The sequence below is a fragment of the Schistocerca gregaria genome, chromosome 5, assembly GCF_023897955.1.
Source record: "Schistocerca gregaria isolate iqSchGreg1 chromosome 5, iqSchGreg1.2, whole genome shotgun sequence".
NCBI classification, from domain to species: domain Eukaryota; kingdom Metazoa; phylum Arthropoda; class Insecta; order Orthoptera; family Acrididae; genus Schistocerca; species Schistocerca gregaria.
The window spans coordinates 208,866,286-208,884,323 of NC_064924.1; the positions used below are offsets into that span (position 1 = coordinate 208,866,286).

Here is an 18,038-nt window from a genome sequence, read left to right on the forward strand (position 1 = left end):
CACACACACACACACACACACACACACACACAGTGCGAGAGCCTGGAGTGCCATTTGACACCTTGATAGGGTAATAGGGTAGAGTAAGTGTCATGTCAGAAGGGGTGGATAGAGGGACAGAAAGCTCGTAGGCGGGAAGAGTGGTTGAGAGTTGGCAGCTATCAGCTTGGAGGGAGGTTGCAGGCTAGGAATGTGAGAGGTAGGAGAGGCAGATGCGCAAGCTAGGCATGTGATGCAAAGATGTCAGAGCCAGTGAGTAACAGTGCACAATAAACATGACAAGGAGAGAGGAACTTGGAGTGGGTGATAGGACAGAGGAAGAAGAGCTATCATCCTTTCCCAATTCACCTCTTCTGGTCATCTTCACTGTACACTGCTCCCCTCCACCCACCCCCATTCCTGCTCTGACACCTGTGCACCACAATCTCTCTCTCTCCCAACCCTCCCCATCTGGCACAACCCCCACCCCACCTTAGTCATCCTGCCGAACTGCACTCCTGGCACTGTGTGTCCAGCATGCACTATGTAGGGGCACAGATCACAGATCTGCGTGCGCACTTTTGTTCATGAGTGTGTACCCTAGTTTGAGAAAGGATTTACTCTGCAAGCTAGCAATTGTTTTCTGTCTTTCTTGTGTGTTCATGTTGAAGATTCAATGTTTTAATTTTTGGTGAGTTGTCTCCTTTACTGTGAATGTATTTACATTCTACCAGAACTTTCTACTACAATTTTACAAGACAATCATTAGATCTCTGAACTTGATAATTACCACAAACATTACTTTTTTGTCTGTGAATGAATTGTTCTTGTGAAATAATACATGGGGTGTGATTCCGATCAGTGTTCACAAACTGCAATGATAGTTTCTCAAAAAAAAAAAAAAAAAAAAAAAAAAAAAAAAAAAAAAAAAAAAAAAAATTGGCACTTCACTATTTGCTCTGTACAATGTGGCAATTTACAGTGTGATCTCTATGTATTAGTATTAGCTTCAATCCCTGCATCATAATATCTTCTTGTGGCACCTTCTTGCAGTGGTAAAAATCACTTATTCCTTTTTCAGTTTGCTGCATCCTTCAAGATGGGAAGTGTCATAAGCACCTCCTACTTATTGTTTCGTCTGTCTGACCAGAAGACAGAACTTATACTTGCCACTTGTGTGTGTGTGTGTGTGTGTGTGTGTGTGTGTGTGTGTGTGTGTGTGTGTGTGTGTCCATCTGCATTTGATGAAGAACTTAGTTGACAACTTAATAATACCCAAAAATATACTTTCAAATGTTCCTGTCTGCCATTCAATCCTTCTTCTAAGAGGTGAATAGCTGTCTATCCTACTTCATATTATTGCAGCTACAGAAAACCTATGAGGTGCTATCAAATTCATTCTTATTATATAGAACCTTCCATGTAAGTAAGAAACGCAATCATATGACACAAGGAAAGGAAGCAAAGTTATTACTTAACACAAAAGAAAATAGCATGTATCTCTCAGTTTTCTAACCAATGGTTGCTTCTCTGGAACCAAAATATAAATGTTACATGAAATTCAAAGGAAGAGGCAGGGGGGGAAAATGTCACAAACAATTATGAATCCATATAGGTTGTAGAATACTGCAACAGTGCCTTGACAGCTACAATATAAATACACAGTACACACATACTTGTTTTATTCCTTGGAAGCATAAAATGGAAATATTGAATTACTTCATCTATAACAAAGATATTAGTGGATGAGGTATCAGAAGTGCAACAACAACAAAAAACAAAAACAATATTTCACTACACAGGTATTCCCACAAGCTATTCTTTTTGAAATGCAGCGAACAATGGAAGGATTTATACATTTGCACGTCCCATTGAAACACTATACAAAAGACAAATAATTTTTGAACACACTGACAAGGTACATATTAGTTAATATATAAAAACCAAACATTCACATGTTTTGATAGTAGCAATCAGGCACCTAGCTATGATACTCTTCATCATCAAATTCACTACTGTCACTATGGTCTGGAGAATCACTAGCTCCATCTTCTTGGCTTCCTGGCGAAAGTATTTCACACCTGGGAAAAAATCAGAAATTGACAAATTAATTGTATTTCAGTTCAGTTAGCAATCTCCACATTAATGGATGTTATGTTGAAAGAAAGTATCATTTATAAACAACTGAAGGAGTAACATTGTTGGTAGACAGCCATAAATAAGACTGAACTTGTGGCTATGCTTTTTAGTCCTTCCTCGGAGCAAAGAGACTAATAGACTAATAACACAGAGCGTGTGTTCCTCCCCCTCCTTCCCACTCAAAAGCGAACATTTACATATGTGAACAGTTAGCTGGTGTCATACCCATGCAAAAGACGGATGTTGGAGAGGAGTTGATATGTAACATAACTGTTTTCACAAGTGACCTTGATGGCCTCTGAAGGCATAGGTAGATGCTTGGGACAGTTTTGGCAAATGGGTCTTTCACAGGGACATGACCTCTATGGCAAGAGATTGGGAGTAAGAGTGATGTCAAAATGCATGGCATAATACTACATTGAGAGGGAATGGAAGAACTGAGCAGTAACGCAGAAACATAAAAGAATAATCAAATGGTGGAGAATCAGCAGCCAAGGTATGAAAAGAGAACATGGAGACTGGATTGCAGGCTTTTTGCTGTAACTACCAATTTTGCATGTGCACAGCTCCACATTTTGAGCATGAAGTTTGTGCTTGATTTGGTCACTAGAAGCCACCCGGCCAGCTAATACAGAAACAGTTGCACATGCAGCCTGCTCGCTGTGCCCCCTGTTGGAAATAATGAATATAGAGGCCGGAGTATTGTATTGTACCTTGTCTTCTAGGAGTGTGTATTGTTCAAGCAATAAATTACAGGGTTCTTGGGTCAGAACACTTTTTGGTGATGAGGATGGGATTTGACTGATGGGATTTGACTCCATGTGTTCCACTTCAATCATTAGTCCTTTGAGTTTACTTTTCATGGAGGCAGTGCTTAAATTCCTTCTTGAGCAACAGCAGGTGCGGACAGTTGCTACATCTACTTCAGCTACTACAGTGGAATAAACTGTGGTTCTGCCAACAACATATCCACTGCAGTTCCCTGTGTGCAATGATGCAGCAGAGTACTGGGGTGCTTCTAATAAATGCCAGTGGCAACATTTCCAGGCATTTGGGGTAACAGATTTAAACTTGTGCAAGGCCCTTTTTTCTGTCAGGGATTTCACCTCACAGGTATTAGTTGTTGTGGAAGCTCGGCCCTTTACAAGAATCTCCAAGTCTTTCTTTTGATCTGATATGAGAGTTACTTTCTACCTATCACTGAAAATATACTTAGTTACTGCTACTCGTGTGCAGTTTTACCAGTACCTAAAGTGGCCAAAACAGTCATACAAGGCATTTGCAGCTGGACTACATGGACTTAGCTGCTGTTGTACTTTGTGACAAACATTCATAAGGAATCCTGTGCTGATCAGAAGGTTCGTGATGCAATCATACTGTTTGCTCCTGGTAGGGAAGTTAAAGAGTGAGCTTATGGCATTAGTGAGCACAGATCAGTCATGTGAAGTTTCATTGGCTGCAGGTGGGCAGATAGAGGCCTGGTCTGAAGTTTCAGAAATCAGTTGCTCTCACCCCTTCCAGCCTTCATTCAGTTTGAAGGAAAACACACACACACTATTGCAGCATTCCAGCAGACATCTCAGCATCATAAGTAATCAGCATTTGTGACAACAACAGTCAGAGTCACAACAGTCACAGCTTCATGCTCTACTGCCTTCATGCTGTCCATTGGTGTTGAATGAAGCAATATTGGCAAGTCCCAAGCAGTGTAACATGTAATAAGTGCCATAAGAAAGGACATGTTGCTTCTGTATGTAACTCCTTTCCAAATCTGAGTGAGGATGAAATGAACATGGACTAAACAATGTGTCAGCAGTGATGGTGTTTCAAAGGAAGTTACACATTGAAGTGTGTGTGTTTAACAAGTCATTGAAAATGCAGGTGGACATGGGTGCAGCAGCAGTATTGCTGAATTCTCAGACTTAAGTGGACTTGTATCCTCCTCCTGTAACTCCAGTGTCACAGAGGATGGCGAGTTATAACAAATAACAGAATCCCATTCTTGGACATTCTTCTGCACCTGTGACTTACAAGGCTATCGTTCATTCATTAACATTCCTGGCTGTGGACAATGCTTACACTGAAAATCTGTTTGATTTGGGCCCTTTTAAACTATTTGGATTCTCCATTGATGATGAAGAGTATTTTGATTTTAGTGCCAAATATTCCTCTCTATTTTCTCCAGAACTGGGTTCTGCTACAGAATTTCAAACTTATATTACAATGAAACAGTCTGCCCACCCTGTTTTTTCCAGTCTCGCCCAGTATTGGTAACTTTACAGGATCAGGTAAAAGCAGAATTGGATCATCTTCACTGCCTTGACTTTATTTGACCTCTTTTTTCCAGTGAAGGATCAGCACCTCTGGTGATAGTAAAAAAAACCTACCAGTGAATAACACATCTGTGATAATTTTTAAAACTCTATTAATGCACAGTCAATCATTGATACCTATCCTCTACTACGCCCTGATGAGATATTAGCAAATTATTGCTGGGAGGAGTGGCACTGTTTTCCAAAGATTGACTTGGGAGAGGCATATTTACAGTTACCACTCAGTGAGGAGTCCAAACTACTACTAGTTGTCAATACCCCATTTGGGCTTTATTGATACCAGCGTTTGCCTTTTGGTATGGCAAATGCATAAGCTACTTTTCAACACTTTTTAGAGCAACTTATTGCATCAGTTTCAGGGCGCATCAACTATTTAGATAATATAGTAATGTCTGGTGTCTCTACAGAGGAACATTTGCAGAACCTTCATGCTGTTTTCTGTTTCGCAATATTATACAGATGTTCCTTTCTACTGGTTATCAGCTTGTGACTGATGCTTTTTCTGAGTTTCTGTATGTGGTATATTGTCTGTCTACTTCTGCAGTGACAACAATTTCTCCTTTGTAAAAAAATTTTTTACCACAGTAGCAGCTTCCAGATTAAATTTGTGACAGTACACAATTTTGCCTAAAAATACCTGTAACTCCTTGATGGATGTGGTGTGTGGAAGCATGGCAATATCATCAGTATGCTGGAGCAGTGATTTAATGCCAGTGTGTGACACTTCAAAACCCAAATAAATAATGGATGGTTGAAAAGAATGTGTCTTATCCATATCGGCCAAAATGAGTGCCGGTAGTAATCAAGAGTACCTGTGACCAATGCTTCAGCGTCATCCGCATGGCTGAGGAGAGGGCGTCGCGACACATTAACCCACCACAACCTCACTTGGGTGGCTGCGCATCAGGTGCACCTCTGCCAGCCCCTTGTGGCCAGTGATCTCACCTTCTCCATTGTTACTGGTGGTGTTTTCACAACTGTCTCCTCTGATGTGGGTGCCCCCTTCAGCTGTCAGGGGTCACGGCGGGACCTCAGTCCCCGCACTGTCAGAGTCAATAATGTCGTACGATCATTTCTCCACTGCTGTTGCCTCCATCGCAGCTAGTGTTGCCTGTCGCACTGCCTTCACTTCAACCTCCTTCCCTGGATATGGATGCTGCACCTGTGTCACTTGTCCTACCATATGGCATCTCACAGGGGGTGGGTGGGTGCCGCACCTGTAAATGCTCACGCCAATTCCAAACCTGTGCACTGGTGGCAGTGTGTCACCTGACTCAACAACTTACATCGAGCACAGAAGAAATGGATGTGATCACAGTGCTCACTTCTTTGCAAAGGAAGAGGAGAGCTGTAACCACCAATTATGTGCGTGCACTGCTTCATAGTTCATTTGCGAAGTTTGTGCTTGATTCAGCCAATAAAGGCCACCCAGCCTGCTAATATGACAGCAATTGTGTGCACAGCCTGCCAGCTGCACCTCCTATTGGGACTACTAAATATATAGGCTAGAGCACAAGACTCCGCCAGCCAGTTGTGTATTGCTAATTGTATTATAGCTTGTCTACCATGCGTATGTACCGTTTGTGCAAAAAAATTAGTGTTCTTGGGTTAGAATACATTTTCAATATCATTTATTCTCCTTCCATTAGGCCATTGTCTTCACCTTTTGTTATCTCCCTGAATCCAGCAATGATCTGTTTGTAACCTAGCCAAGTTCACAAAGTGAATATGTGTGTATGAGTATTGCATTTCAGTGACTTCTCTCCCCAACAACATATACAGCTAGCACACGTAGAAGAAATATCTTCACAAAATGAACCCACATCCTGGCCCACCAGACACAGACTTATTAGTTCAGAACCACTTTGAAGAAAACTAGAACATTTAGTAGGTAATCACTATTAGCAATCCACCCCCCCCCCCCACCCCCCCACAATCCTGATCTAATACTACTTAAACTCTTTGCTCCCATCTAGCATGTATCATCAAAAATATAAATCATGAAATAAAATCCTTCAAAATTATGGTTCACAGAATGAAAATTTTCCACTGAACTCTTCCATTTCTAGACAAAAATGAATAAGAAATGGGAAATACACTGAGTAATATAAAAAGCAAATGGCCCTGAGCAGCAGAAGTGGGATGAAGAAGAGGGTGACATGTGCAGCAAAGCATAAAGAAAAGTGTGATTTTTGTGGACACAGAAATTAACTCTTCTTGTTATCATTAAAAGGAGATACTATATTGGATACTAGCGGAGTACCCAGCATTGCCCAGGTATTTATTTACAGCTGTCCATACACAAATATGCCAGAAAGTGTCTGGCCTTGTGCTTAATGTTTATGACGTCATATCTCATGAACTATGTGTTATCCAAGGATGTAATTTTGTAGTTACATTCAGTGGTATATGTGCATGCCATCTGCAAAGTGTGTCATTAATAGTAATGTTATGCCTCATGCTGTACTTTCACTGCATGAACAGCAGAAAAGTAGTACGCAACAAACATTCTTCCTTTGATCACTTTGTAGGGGTCGTCAGCGAGATAGCATTTTGTAAAGATTTGAAATTATGTATAAAATTTGTTGCAGGTTGCCAAGTGGTCTTATACTCAAATACTGGGTGAATCAAGTTGGGAAGTCACGCATTGTGGGCTATGCTTCTTGTCACTCGCAGCCCTGTGATACGTATGAGGCTGCTTTCTATCCCATAATTATAGTCGCTTGACAGTAAGATATATTTGTACTAAGTTTAGTTGAAATAGGTCCACTCATTTAGGAGGAGATGTAGGACATACATGCAAGTATACTTACACACACACACACACACACACACACACACACACACACACACACACACACACACACACCTTTTCTAATATGTATGGATTAAAAGTCAAGAAAGATTTTATATTCACAAACAAACTGGAACTCTGCTTGTGAGTGTAATTTTATCCTGCCAATTGTGTTACCTACTTGTTTTATTAATCTTTGTTTATTGCCCTTATGGAAACTAATGTAATAATGAACTAAATGTTTTTGACTCGTTCCACATCCATGTGTTAAAACGCAGAACTAAATACATATTGCAACAAATAAAATAAATAAAAAAATACTAAATTATAATTTACTAAACTCTGGCAAACTAGAACAGAAAAAGCAAGCCAATAAAGCAATTATTAGATCTACTTTTTTGTGCATTTGGTAGCAATCAATATATAATTTTGCTGACCTGAAATATGGAGTATATAAATAGCTATGTATAAAAATTTAAAATATGGTGTGGTAAAAAGACTCTGTTATCTTTTGACTCTGCATTTTCATTACGATAATGATCACACTCTTTATTCATTTTGCACCCCTGAAGGTTCTGCTTCTTTACGGAATCTATAGATCACCATAAATGAATGCTTCAGATACATTAGTCACCCAGACCCTCACACAGCAGTCACATTATGAACTATATCAGTCTAGGCAGTAAAAACCCTTTTACCACTAAATTTCATCCAAAAAAGCACACACAATAAAATATTAACCAAAGGCTAACAAAATAGCAGCGTTCAATATGTGTCATATTTTTTCTTTAATAGATGTGTGAACTTCAAATTGTTTCATTTCTCTGAAGTGTCGGTAACAAAATTTCTTTTCCATAAGAGAATGCCAGGAAGCAGAGGAAAGAAGAATTGCTCTCTGTTAAGCTTTCATTATAAAAAGTCTTCAAAGAATTTAAATTCATTAGAAAGATGATAATGGGAAAAATGTTTTGAACATTTAACATCAGTGATAATTAAGTGTTTGCATCTGGTATGTGAAAGAGTTTGTATCATTAGTAGACTCATATCTATACTAAGGTGTTATTCATCAGAAATGTAGAAGCAAAGCAGAATTTTACCATATTCTAACATAAAATTTAAGTCATGCATAATTAACAGATGAAAACCAGACGAAACGACAAAATGAAAATCATAAGGCATGCTAACAAAAATTAGAAACGGACATATTATATCAGAACAAACAGGAATGACTACTCCTCTGGTAATGGAATAGATTTCAGTTCTCTAAAAGAAATAACAAATGTCAACGAATTATTACTCATAGCAGATGAGAAAATGAAGATCCAAGACAAATACCCATCAAAAGATATAAAATTATTTTATTGAGATACAGAACATCGACTGCACTGCTCAGTTTCAAACTAAGTTACAAGATTCATCTGACCATCAAAAAGCACAATTCCTTATTAAACGTTTTAAGTAAAAGGTAAGTTATTGTAATCATATGCAGGCTATGTCAAGGCAACAGCCTCTCAAAGCAATTATTGCTGAGAGCAGTCTTTTGCATCACCAGAACACAGTATTCTCTGTTCAGCATGCTGTCAATTGGAACACCCAGGATTTTATTTTTATATGCAATAACTATGTCTATGTGTGATCTTGCAATCTGTATGCACATACCTAAAACTAGTTTTTTTTTATATATTTATTGAGGCAGAGGATTTACATCACTCTCAAAGTTAGCATAAATCAGAAATGCTGAGTCACAGATAGGCACAACAAAGAGACAGTTACAAGTTTTCAGCCTGTAGCACCTTCGTCAAAACAAACACACACACACACACACACACACACACACACAGAGACTGCAGTCTCCGGTAACTGTTGCCACACTGTGAGCAGCAGCACCAGTGGTGCATGATGGAAATGGCGACTGAGTGTGGGTAAGGAGGCTGAGGCAGGGAGTGGGAGGGATAGGAGGAGGGGGTTAGTGGAAAAGGGGAGAAGTAAAAGGAGTGTGCTCCCTGCCGCCGTTGGATAAGCAGCTGCAGCAGCAAGTCGTATAACCCTAGCTTACTTATTTGTTACATAGTTTAATTAATTTCTTTGCGTGTTTTTGGGTACTTGCATTGTTTAATTCATATATTTCGGGCGTATTATAGTATTTGAGGGTTGTAGCATCGCGCCTTAGTACCTGAATAGTGCAAATTTGCGTAGTCGTCTGTCTTCTGTTTTTGTTGTGAACGGCCAGTGTCGGTTGGCCAGTCAGTGTGCTCCCTGCCGCCGTTGGATAAGCAGCTTACTTATTTGTTAGATAGTTTAATTAATTTCTTTGCGTGTTTTTGGGTACTTGCATTGTTTAATTCATATATTTCGGGCGTATTATAGTATTTGACAGTTGTAGCATCGCGCTTTAGTGTTTACTTCGTAGATCCTTATTTAAATTGCGTGTGAGTTTCGTATAGGATGTGCAATTTCGAGTTTTAGTTACTGTAATTGTAAATTCAGCAGATTGTAGCGCAGTCGTTAGGCATTTGTACAGGTTAGTTGATACATTCTTTGCGTGTTCCGCTTGCGTTATCTAGGCACCGACTCGTGTTTCAGTAACTGTTGTTAAACATCGATTAGAATGGACAGGGACTGCGATTGCTGTGTTCGGATGAGGGCTGACTTGGCATCCCTTCGCTCACAGCTGCAATCGGCACTGACTTCGGTCGCGCAGCTTGAGGCTGTTGCCAATGGGCACCACTGTGGGGAGCCGGACTCGGGTATCACGGGGATGTCAACCTCATCCCGTCTGTCCCCAGATCGGTCTGCCACTGTGGTTGCCCCGGTTGCTGCCCGCAGTGGGGCTGAGCCCTCGCCTGTGGTTGATTGGGAGGTCGTTCCAAGGCATGGCAGGCAGCGAAAGGCGTCCCCGGAAGCTGATCAGAAAGCCTCCCCGGTGCGTCTGACAAACCGGTTTCAGGCACTGTCTCTGGCTGAGCCAGATGCAGCTGCCTGCCCTGTTTCAGAGTATCATTCTCAGCCTTCAAGGTCCGGGCAATCGCAGAGGTTGGGCTTACTGGTAGTTGCGAGCTCCAATGTTAGGCGCGTAATGGGGCCCCTTAGGGATATGGCGGCTAAGGAGGGGAAGAAATCCAGTGTGCACTCCGTGTGCATTCCGGGAGGAGTCATTCCTGATGTGGAAAGGGTCCTTCCGGATGCCATGAAGAGCACAGGGTGCAGCCAGCTGCAGGTGGTGGCACATGTCGGCACTAATGACGTGTGTCGCTTTGGATCTGAGGAAATTCTCTCTGGATTCCAGCGGCTATCTGATTTGGTGAAGACTGCCGGTCTTGCTTACGAGATGAAGGCAGAGCTCACCATCTGCAGCATCGTTGACAGAACCGACTGCGGACCTTTGGTGCAGAGCCGGGTGGAGGGTCTGAATCAGAGGCTCAGACGGTTTTGCGACTGTATTGGCTGCAGATTCCTTGACTTGCGCCATTGGGTGGTGGGGTTTCGGGTTCCGCTGAATAGGTCAGGAGTTCACTACACTCAGCTGGCGGCTACACGGGTAGCGGAGGCTGTGTGGCGTGGACTGGGCGGTTTTTTAGGTTAGAAGGCCTCGGGAAAGTGCGGGATGGGCTGCAATGTCAAAGGGTGCTTGGCAATTACAGGACGTGCTTGGATCAAGGAACAGTCGGAATTATAGTTGTAAACTGTTGTAGTTGCACTGTAAAAGTCCCTGAGCTTCTAGCGCTAATAGAAAACACAGAAGCAGATATCGTTATAGGTACAGAAAGCTGGCTAAAGCCTGAAATAAGTTCTGCAGAAATTTTTACGAAGTCTCAGACGGTGTTCAGGAAAGATAGATTAGGCAGAATTGGTGGTGGAGTGTTGGTGTCTGTCAGTAGTGGTTTATCTTGTAGTGAAGTCGAAGTAGATACTCTGTGCGAATTGGTGTGGGTGGAGGTTATACTTAACAGCCGAATTAAGTTAATAATTGGCTCCTTCTACCGACCCCCAGACTCCGATGATACAGTTGCGGAACAGTTCAGAGAAAGTTTGAGTCTCGTAACAAATAAATACCCCACTCATACGGTTATAGTTGGTGGGGACTTCAACCTACCCTCGGTATGTTGGCAAAAATACTTGTTCAAAACCGGTGGTAGGCACAAAACGTCTTCCGAGATTGTCCTAAATGCATTCTCCAAAAATTATTTAGAGCAGTTAGTCCACGAACCCACGCGAATTGTAAATGGTTACGAAAACACACTTGACCTCTTGGCCACAAACAATCCAGAGCTGATAGAGAGCATCATGACTGATACAGGGATTAGTGATCACAAGGTCATTGTAGCTAGGCTCAATACCATTTCTTCCAAATCCATCAGAAACAAATGCAAAATAATTTTATTTAAAAAAGCGGATAAAGTGCCACTAGAAGCCTTCCTAAAAGACAATTTCCATTCCTTCCGAACTGACTATGCGAATGTAGACGAGATGTGGCTCAAATTCAAAGATATAGTAGCAACAGCAATTGAGATATTCATACCTCATAAATTGGTAAGAGATGGAACGGATCCCCCGTGGTACACAAAAAAGGTCCGAACGCTGTTGCAGAGGCAACGGAAAAAGCATGCGAAGTTCAGAAGAACGCGAAATCCTGAAGATGGGCTAAAATTTACAGACGCGCGAAATTTGGCACGTACTTCGATGCGAGATGCCTTTAATAGGTTCCACAACGAAACATTGTCTCGAAATTTGGTAGAAAATCCGAAGAAATTCTGGTCGTATGTAAAGTACACAAGCGGCAAGACGCAGTCAATACCTTCGCTGCGCAGTGCCGATGGTACTGCTATCGACGACTGCGCCGCTAAAGCGGAGTTATTGAACGCAGTTTTCCGAAATTCCTTCACCAGGGAAGACGAATGGAATATTCCAGAATTTGAAACACGAACATCTGCTAGCATGAGTTTCTTAGAAGTAGATACCTTAGGGGTCGTGAAGCAACTCAAATTGCTTGATACGGGCAAGTCTTCAGGTCCAGATTGTATACCGATTAGGTTCCTTTCAGATTAAGCTGATACTATAGCTCCCTACTTAGCACTCATATACAACCGCTCGCTCACCGATAGATCTGTACCTACAGATTGGAAAATTGCGCAGGTCGCACCAGTGTTCAAGAAGGGTAGTAGGAGTAATCCATTTAACTACAGACCTATATCATTGACGTCGGTTTGCAGTAGGGTTTTGGAGCATATACTGTATTCAAACATTATGAATCACCTCGAAGGGAACGATCTATTGACACGTAATCAGCATGGCTTCAGAAAACATCGCTCTTGTGCAACGCAGCTAGCTCTTTATTCGCACGAAGTAATGGCCGCTATCGACAGGGGATCTCAAGTTGATTCCGTATTTCTAGATTTCCGGAAAGCTTTTGACACCGTTCCTCACAAGCGACTTCTAATCAAGCTGCGGAGCTATGGGGTATCGTCGCAGTTGTGCGACTGGATTCGTGATTTCCTGTCAGGAAGGTCGCAGTTCCTAGTAATAGACGGCAAATCATCGAGTAAAACTGAAGTGATATCAGGTGTTCCCCAGGGAAGCGTCCTGAGACCTCTACTGTTCCTGATCTATATAAATGACCTGGGTGACAATCTGAGCAGTTCTCTTAGGTTGTTCGCAGATGATGCTGTAATTTACCGTCTAGTAAGGTCATCCGAAGACCAGTATCAGCTGCAAAGCGATTTAGAAAAGATTGCTGTATGGTGTGTCAGGTGGCAGTTGACGCTAAATAACGAAAAGTGTGAGATGATCCACATGAGTTCCAAAAGAAATCCGTTGGAATTCGATTACTCGATAAATAGTACAATTCTCAAGGCTGTCAATTCAACTAAGTACCTGGGTGTTAAAATTACAAACAACTTCAGTTGGAAGGACCACATAGATAATATTGTCGGGAAGGCGAGCCAAAGGTTGCGTTTCATTGGCAGGACACTTAGAAGATGCAACAAGTCCACTAAAGAGACAGCTTACACTACACTCGTTCGTCCTCTGTTAGAATATTGCTGCGTGGTGTGGGATCCTTACCAGGTGGGATTGACGGAGGACATCGAGAGGGTGCAAAGAAGGGCAGCTCGTTTTGTATTATCGCGTTATAGGGGAGAGAGTGTGGCAGATATGATACACGAGTTGGGATGGAAGTCATTACAGCATAGACGTTTTTCGTCGCGGCGAGACCTTTTTACGAAATTTCAGTCACCAACTTTCTCTTCCGAATGCGAAAATATTTTGTTGAGCCCAACCTACATTGGTAGGAATGATCATCAAAATAAAATAAGAGAAATCAGAGCTCGAACAGAAAGGTTTAGGTGTTTGTTTTTCCCGCTCGCTGTTCGGGAGTGGAATAGTAGAGAGATAGTATGATTGTGGTTCGATGAACCCTCTGCCAAGCACTTAAATGTGAATTGCAGAGTAGTCATGTAGATGTAGATGTAGATGTAGATGTAGATGTAGACTTGGGTGCGATGGTGCAATGAGGGTTGTGTAATGCTGGAAAGGGAACAGGGAGGCTGGCTGGGTGGTGACAATGACTAACGAAGGTTGAGGCCAGGAGGATTATGGGAATGCAGGATATATTGCAGGGAAGGACATTTCTCATTTCAGGGCAGGACAAGAGGTAGTAAAAACCCTGGCGGGAGAACGTAATTCAGTTGCTGCCGTCATTGAATTACATCCTCCATCAGGGTTTCGGCTACATCTCCTCGTGCCCTCAAATAAGAAATGTCCTGCCCACTATCCTTCCCACCTCTCCCACAGCAGTATTCTGCTACCTATCGAACCTACACAATAAATTTGTCCATCCTTACACAACCCCTGCTCCCAACACCTTACCTCATGGTTCATAACCCTGTAATTGACCCAGATGCAAGACCTTTCCTATCCTCCCAACACCACCTACTCCAGTTCGGTCACAAACATCACATATCCCATTAAAGGCAAGGCTACATGTGATCTACAAGCTAAGCTGCAACCACAGTGCTGCATATATTTGGGCACGACAACCACGGAACTCTCTGTTCGCATGAATGGCCACCGACAAATTATGGCCAAGAAACAAGTGGACCACGTGGTTTCTGAGCACACTGCCAAACACGACATTCTTCATTTCAACGACTGCTTCACAGCCTGTGCCATATGGATTCTTCCGACCAACTGCACATACCTGCCCTACTTTCTCTCCACTTTGTCCCTCTGTGCTCCCATAGCACTTCACTGTCCGCCACCCCTACACCGCTAACCCTACTATCCCTCCCCCTCCCCAGCCCTGCCTCCTCCTTACCCCCACCCAGTCACCATTCCTATCATGCACTGGTGCTACTGCTTGCAGAGTGGCTAGAGTTTTCTGAGACTCCAGTCATGTGTATGAGGTGTGTGTGTGTGTGTGTGTGTGTGTGTGTGTGTGTGTGTGTGTGTGTGTGTGTGCGCGCGGGGGGGATGCCTATTTTTGACAAAGACCTTACAGGCAGAAAGCTTTATTTGTGACAGTCTTTTTTCTGTACCTATCTACGATTCAGCATCTCTGCTATATGGTGAGTGGCAACTTGCTTTTTCATAATATTGTTACATTCCACCCTGGATTTTCCAATGTTTGATTAACATAAATCAGGGTTGGCTGTAACATCACAGCAACGCGCGCGCGTACACACACACACACACACACACACACACACACACACACACACACACACACTCACACAAGTGCAACTTGCACACACATCTGCAGTCTCAGAGCGCTGAAACTGGTAGCTGGTGTAGTTTCAGCTCTCTGAGACTGCAAATGTGTGTGAAAGTTGCTCTTGCGCGAGTGTGTGTGCACGTGCGTGTCAGTATGTGTATGTGTGTCTACTGATGACAAAGGGCTTAATGGCCAAAACCTATGATTGTGTGAATCTTTTTATTACGCCTATTGCAGCTCAGCATCTCCGCTATATGGTGAGTAGCAACTTTCCTTCTCTTGTACTGTTACATTCCATCCTGGATTTTACATTGTTTGATATTACATGTTGTATCTTTCTTTATCTTTTCTCTACCATCCTGCTCATTTTTTAATAAAGTGAAGAGCTTGTAGCTGCCAGAGTACCATTTTTTTGTATTAGATCTGTCTACTTAGAAAAAATGCAACTCCATAACTTTTTCATACTGGTAACTAGTATGGCATGTGGAGGATTCTACTGAAACAATGCTGTACATATTTATGGTTGTGAAGTCCAAACAAGGCATGCCACAGCATCATGCAATACTTGCCTTCAAACTTTCTTGTGTGTTTCTTGTTTCTGGGGAGTTGGTTATAGAATGGGGGCTATGAGGGGTAATCTTACAGGTACTGCTATCAACAAAAACAAGAGATATATATCAAACAATAGACACAGGCAGAAAAACAATTGTAACATCAGACATTACAAAATATGTAAGTGTTGAATATATAACTACTGAATATAAAGTAATAAAGCTTAGAATTGGCTTGAATAGAAAGAAAAGAGTTATTCAGTTTATTGAAGTCATGATTGTGAACTACAAAAGAAATACATGCAAAAGTATATCAGAACAGATTTCTATCTACAGTGATTTTTCCTACTTTATTAGTGCTTATAGTGCAGTTCATCACTTATGATAGTCTTCTATATACATTTTAATGAAATTTCAATTAATTTATTGAAAATTAGGCTTCTAGCCAAATAATGCTCCAAAATTGAATCTATAAATTTCTTAAAGCACATGATTGTTCAGCACATTGATATAATAGGTGAATGAGCTCTATTGCAGTAAAATTCATTACTTTTATCCAGACTGTTTATGTACTTTCAAGATAACTTGTCAGACAGTTCTAACAACATGGTTATAAGAAGTTGCAGTATATCCAATACCAATTCAAGAATCTTGTGAGAGTACAATTTTTGTAACTGATAAAACTCACCTTCAAAGAAGAAACAAGAAACTGAACTGTAATGACTATTGACAAAAACAGTGTTACAGAATTTTCTAAAGATGGAGTCTTCTAATGGTTCTCACTGCTAGGACACCTATTTCATTAGATCTACTTAATTAGAAGATGGTCCTTGAGTGTACAGTTATCTCTGCCACTACTGGGATGATGTACAGTTCTTTCAAATGGGATTTAACCATCTTGATCTCTATGGTTATGATTAGTGAATGTTGTTTAATGCACAAGAGAGGCACTCTAAACAGTAACAATGATGCAAAGGTCACAGTTTAAGTTCATTCAATTGATTTTTTTATAGATGAGTAAAATGTCAAGAATACTCAACTTTGAAAGAATAGTATGTAACAGAATGCCCAATAAACATCAACACCAGTAAAATCAACAGAATGTAATGTTGTAATACATCCTGAGAACAGCTGCTGCAATCCTACCACCCAGAGAGATTTCATACATTGAGTCCAGCTAACTTCAGACATCACATTGTGGCTAATTATTTGTCATTGCAGCGAAATGAACATAATGTGACCCTTGTCTTACCAGACCTGGGGCAACTGAAATCATCATCCCACAATTAATGAGAGGTCGACAAATAAAATTTTCGATCAGTATAGTGAATGAATATCCAATAGGCTCACATCTTCTTCAATTTCTGTTAACTGGAGTTGGAAAGACTGTGTAAGAGAAATTCTTAGACCATTAGAACATATTTCTGTAGTGTTAACTTGTAACGTTGAGTCAAAATTGTGAAATCCAACTCACTTTTATCTTGGTGCTACCGGCATGCAATTTAGACTTAACAACAATGTAGGAAAAGATAGACTGCTATTTAGTGTGAAGAAGACATGTTAATTTGAAGCCAGGCACAATTAAAGGACACTTACATGAAGCTTTCAGCCACAGCCTTCATCAGAAAAACAGAAACACTCACCATTCATACACACACATAAGCAAACATGTATGAATTGTGCATGTTTCTCTTTCGCTGATGAAGCCTGTGGCTGAAAGGTTCATGTAAGTGTCTTTTAATTGTGCCTGTCTGCAACTTAATGTGTCTTCTTTAAGGTAAGTAACAATCTATCTTTTCCTACATTGTGGTATATTCTTACCTTCAGTTTCCATTGTTCAAATTAGAATTATTTAGATATGTTGATGACCTAAGCTTAACTCCAGAATAAATATTCATTTTACCTAAGTGATATTTATTTTTTTTAACAAGTGTCCAATATCACAAATCACGAGCTATTTACCAAGATAAGTATTGAATATCATATTGCAAAATGGACTTACAAATGGGGAATAATAGCAAAATTAAAAATAATTGTAAGTACCCCTAAAATGACACTGATACTAGTGACATTTCACAATCACAATGCCACATATGCATCTGGAAATATTATCTTGATTTTGGTGTTGTGAGTGACTGAACAATTTGTATTCATATAAACTACAGAAGAACAGTCTTGGTTCCAAAATAGGATTTTTTAAAATTTTATTTGTCCTCCAATGAAGCATTTCACATTACACAAGGCATCTTCAGATTAACCTACGTGAAAAATACAACCTTTCATATAAATGGCATAACCCAAATTTTCCTCCCCCCATGAACCATGGACCTTGTCGTTGGTGGGGAGGCTTGCGTGCCTCAGCGATACAGATGGCCGTACCGTAGGTGCAAGCACAACGGAGGGGTATCTGTTGAGAGGCCAGACAAATGTGTGGTTCCTGAAGAGGGGCAGCAGGGCAGAAGCCTTTTCAGTAGTTGCAGCGGCACCAGTCTGGATGATTGACTGAACACGCCTTGTAACACTAACCAAAACAG

The 18,038-nt window shown here is 41.1% G+C and overlaps 1 protein-coding gene across 6 annotated transcripts in view; it reads right to left on the reverse strand.

The window, feature by feature from the left end:
• Nucleotides 1–1,644: 1,644 nt before the first annotated feature.
• The window catches only part of LOC126272348 (cytosolic carboxypeptidase 1-like), a 499,992-nt gene continuing 483,598 nt past the window's right edge, over nt 1,645–18,038 (reverse strand). For 2 of the 6 annotated variants that reach the window (XM_049975150.1, XM_049975149.1), the window contains exons 23-24: nt 15,523–15,604; nt 1,645–2,060 (exon numbers count right to left, since the gene is read on the reverse strand). In XM_049975150.1, the coding sequence (XP_049831107.1) occupies nt 2,055–2,060; nt 15,523–15,604 (88 nt within the window). In that variant the 3' untranslated portion in view covers nt 1,645–2,054. The remainder of the gene's footprint in view (nt 2,061–15,522; nt 15,605–18,038) is intronic. The other 4 variants (XM_049975152.1, XM_049975151.1, XM_049975148.1 and 1 more) reach the window with 2 other exon arrangements.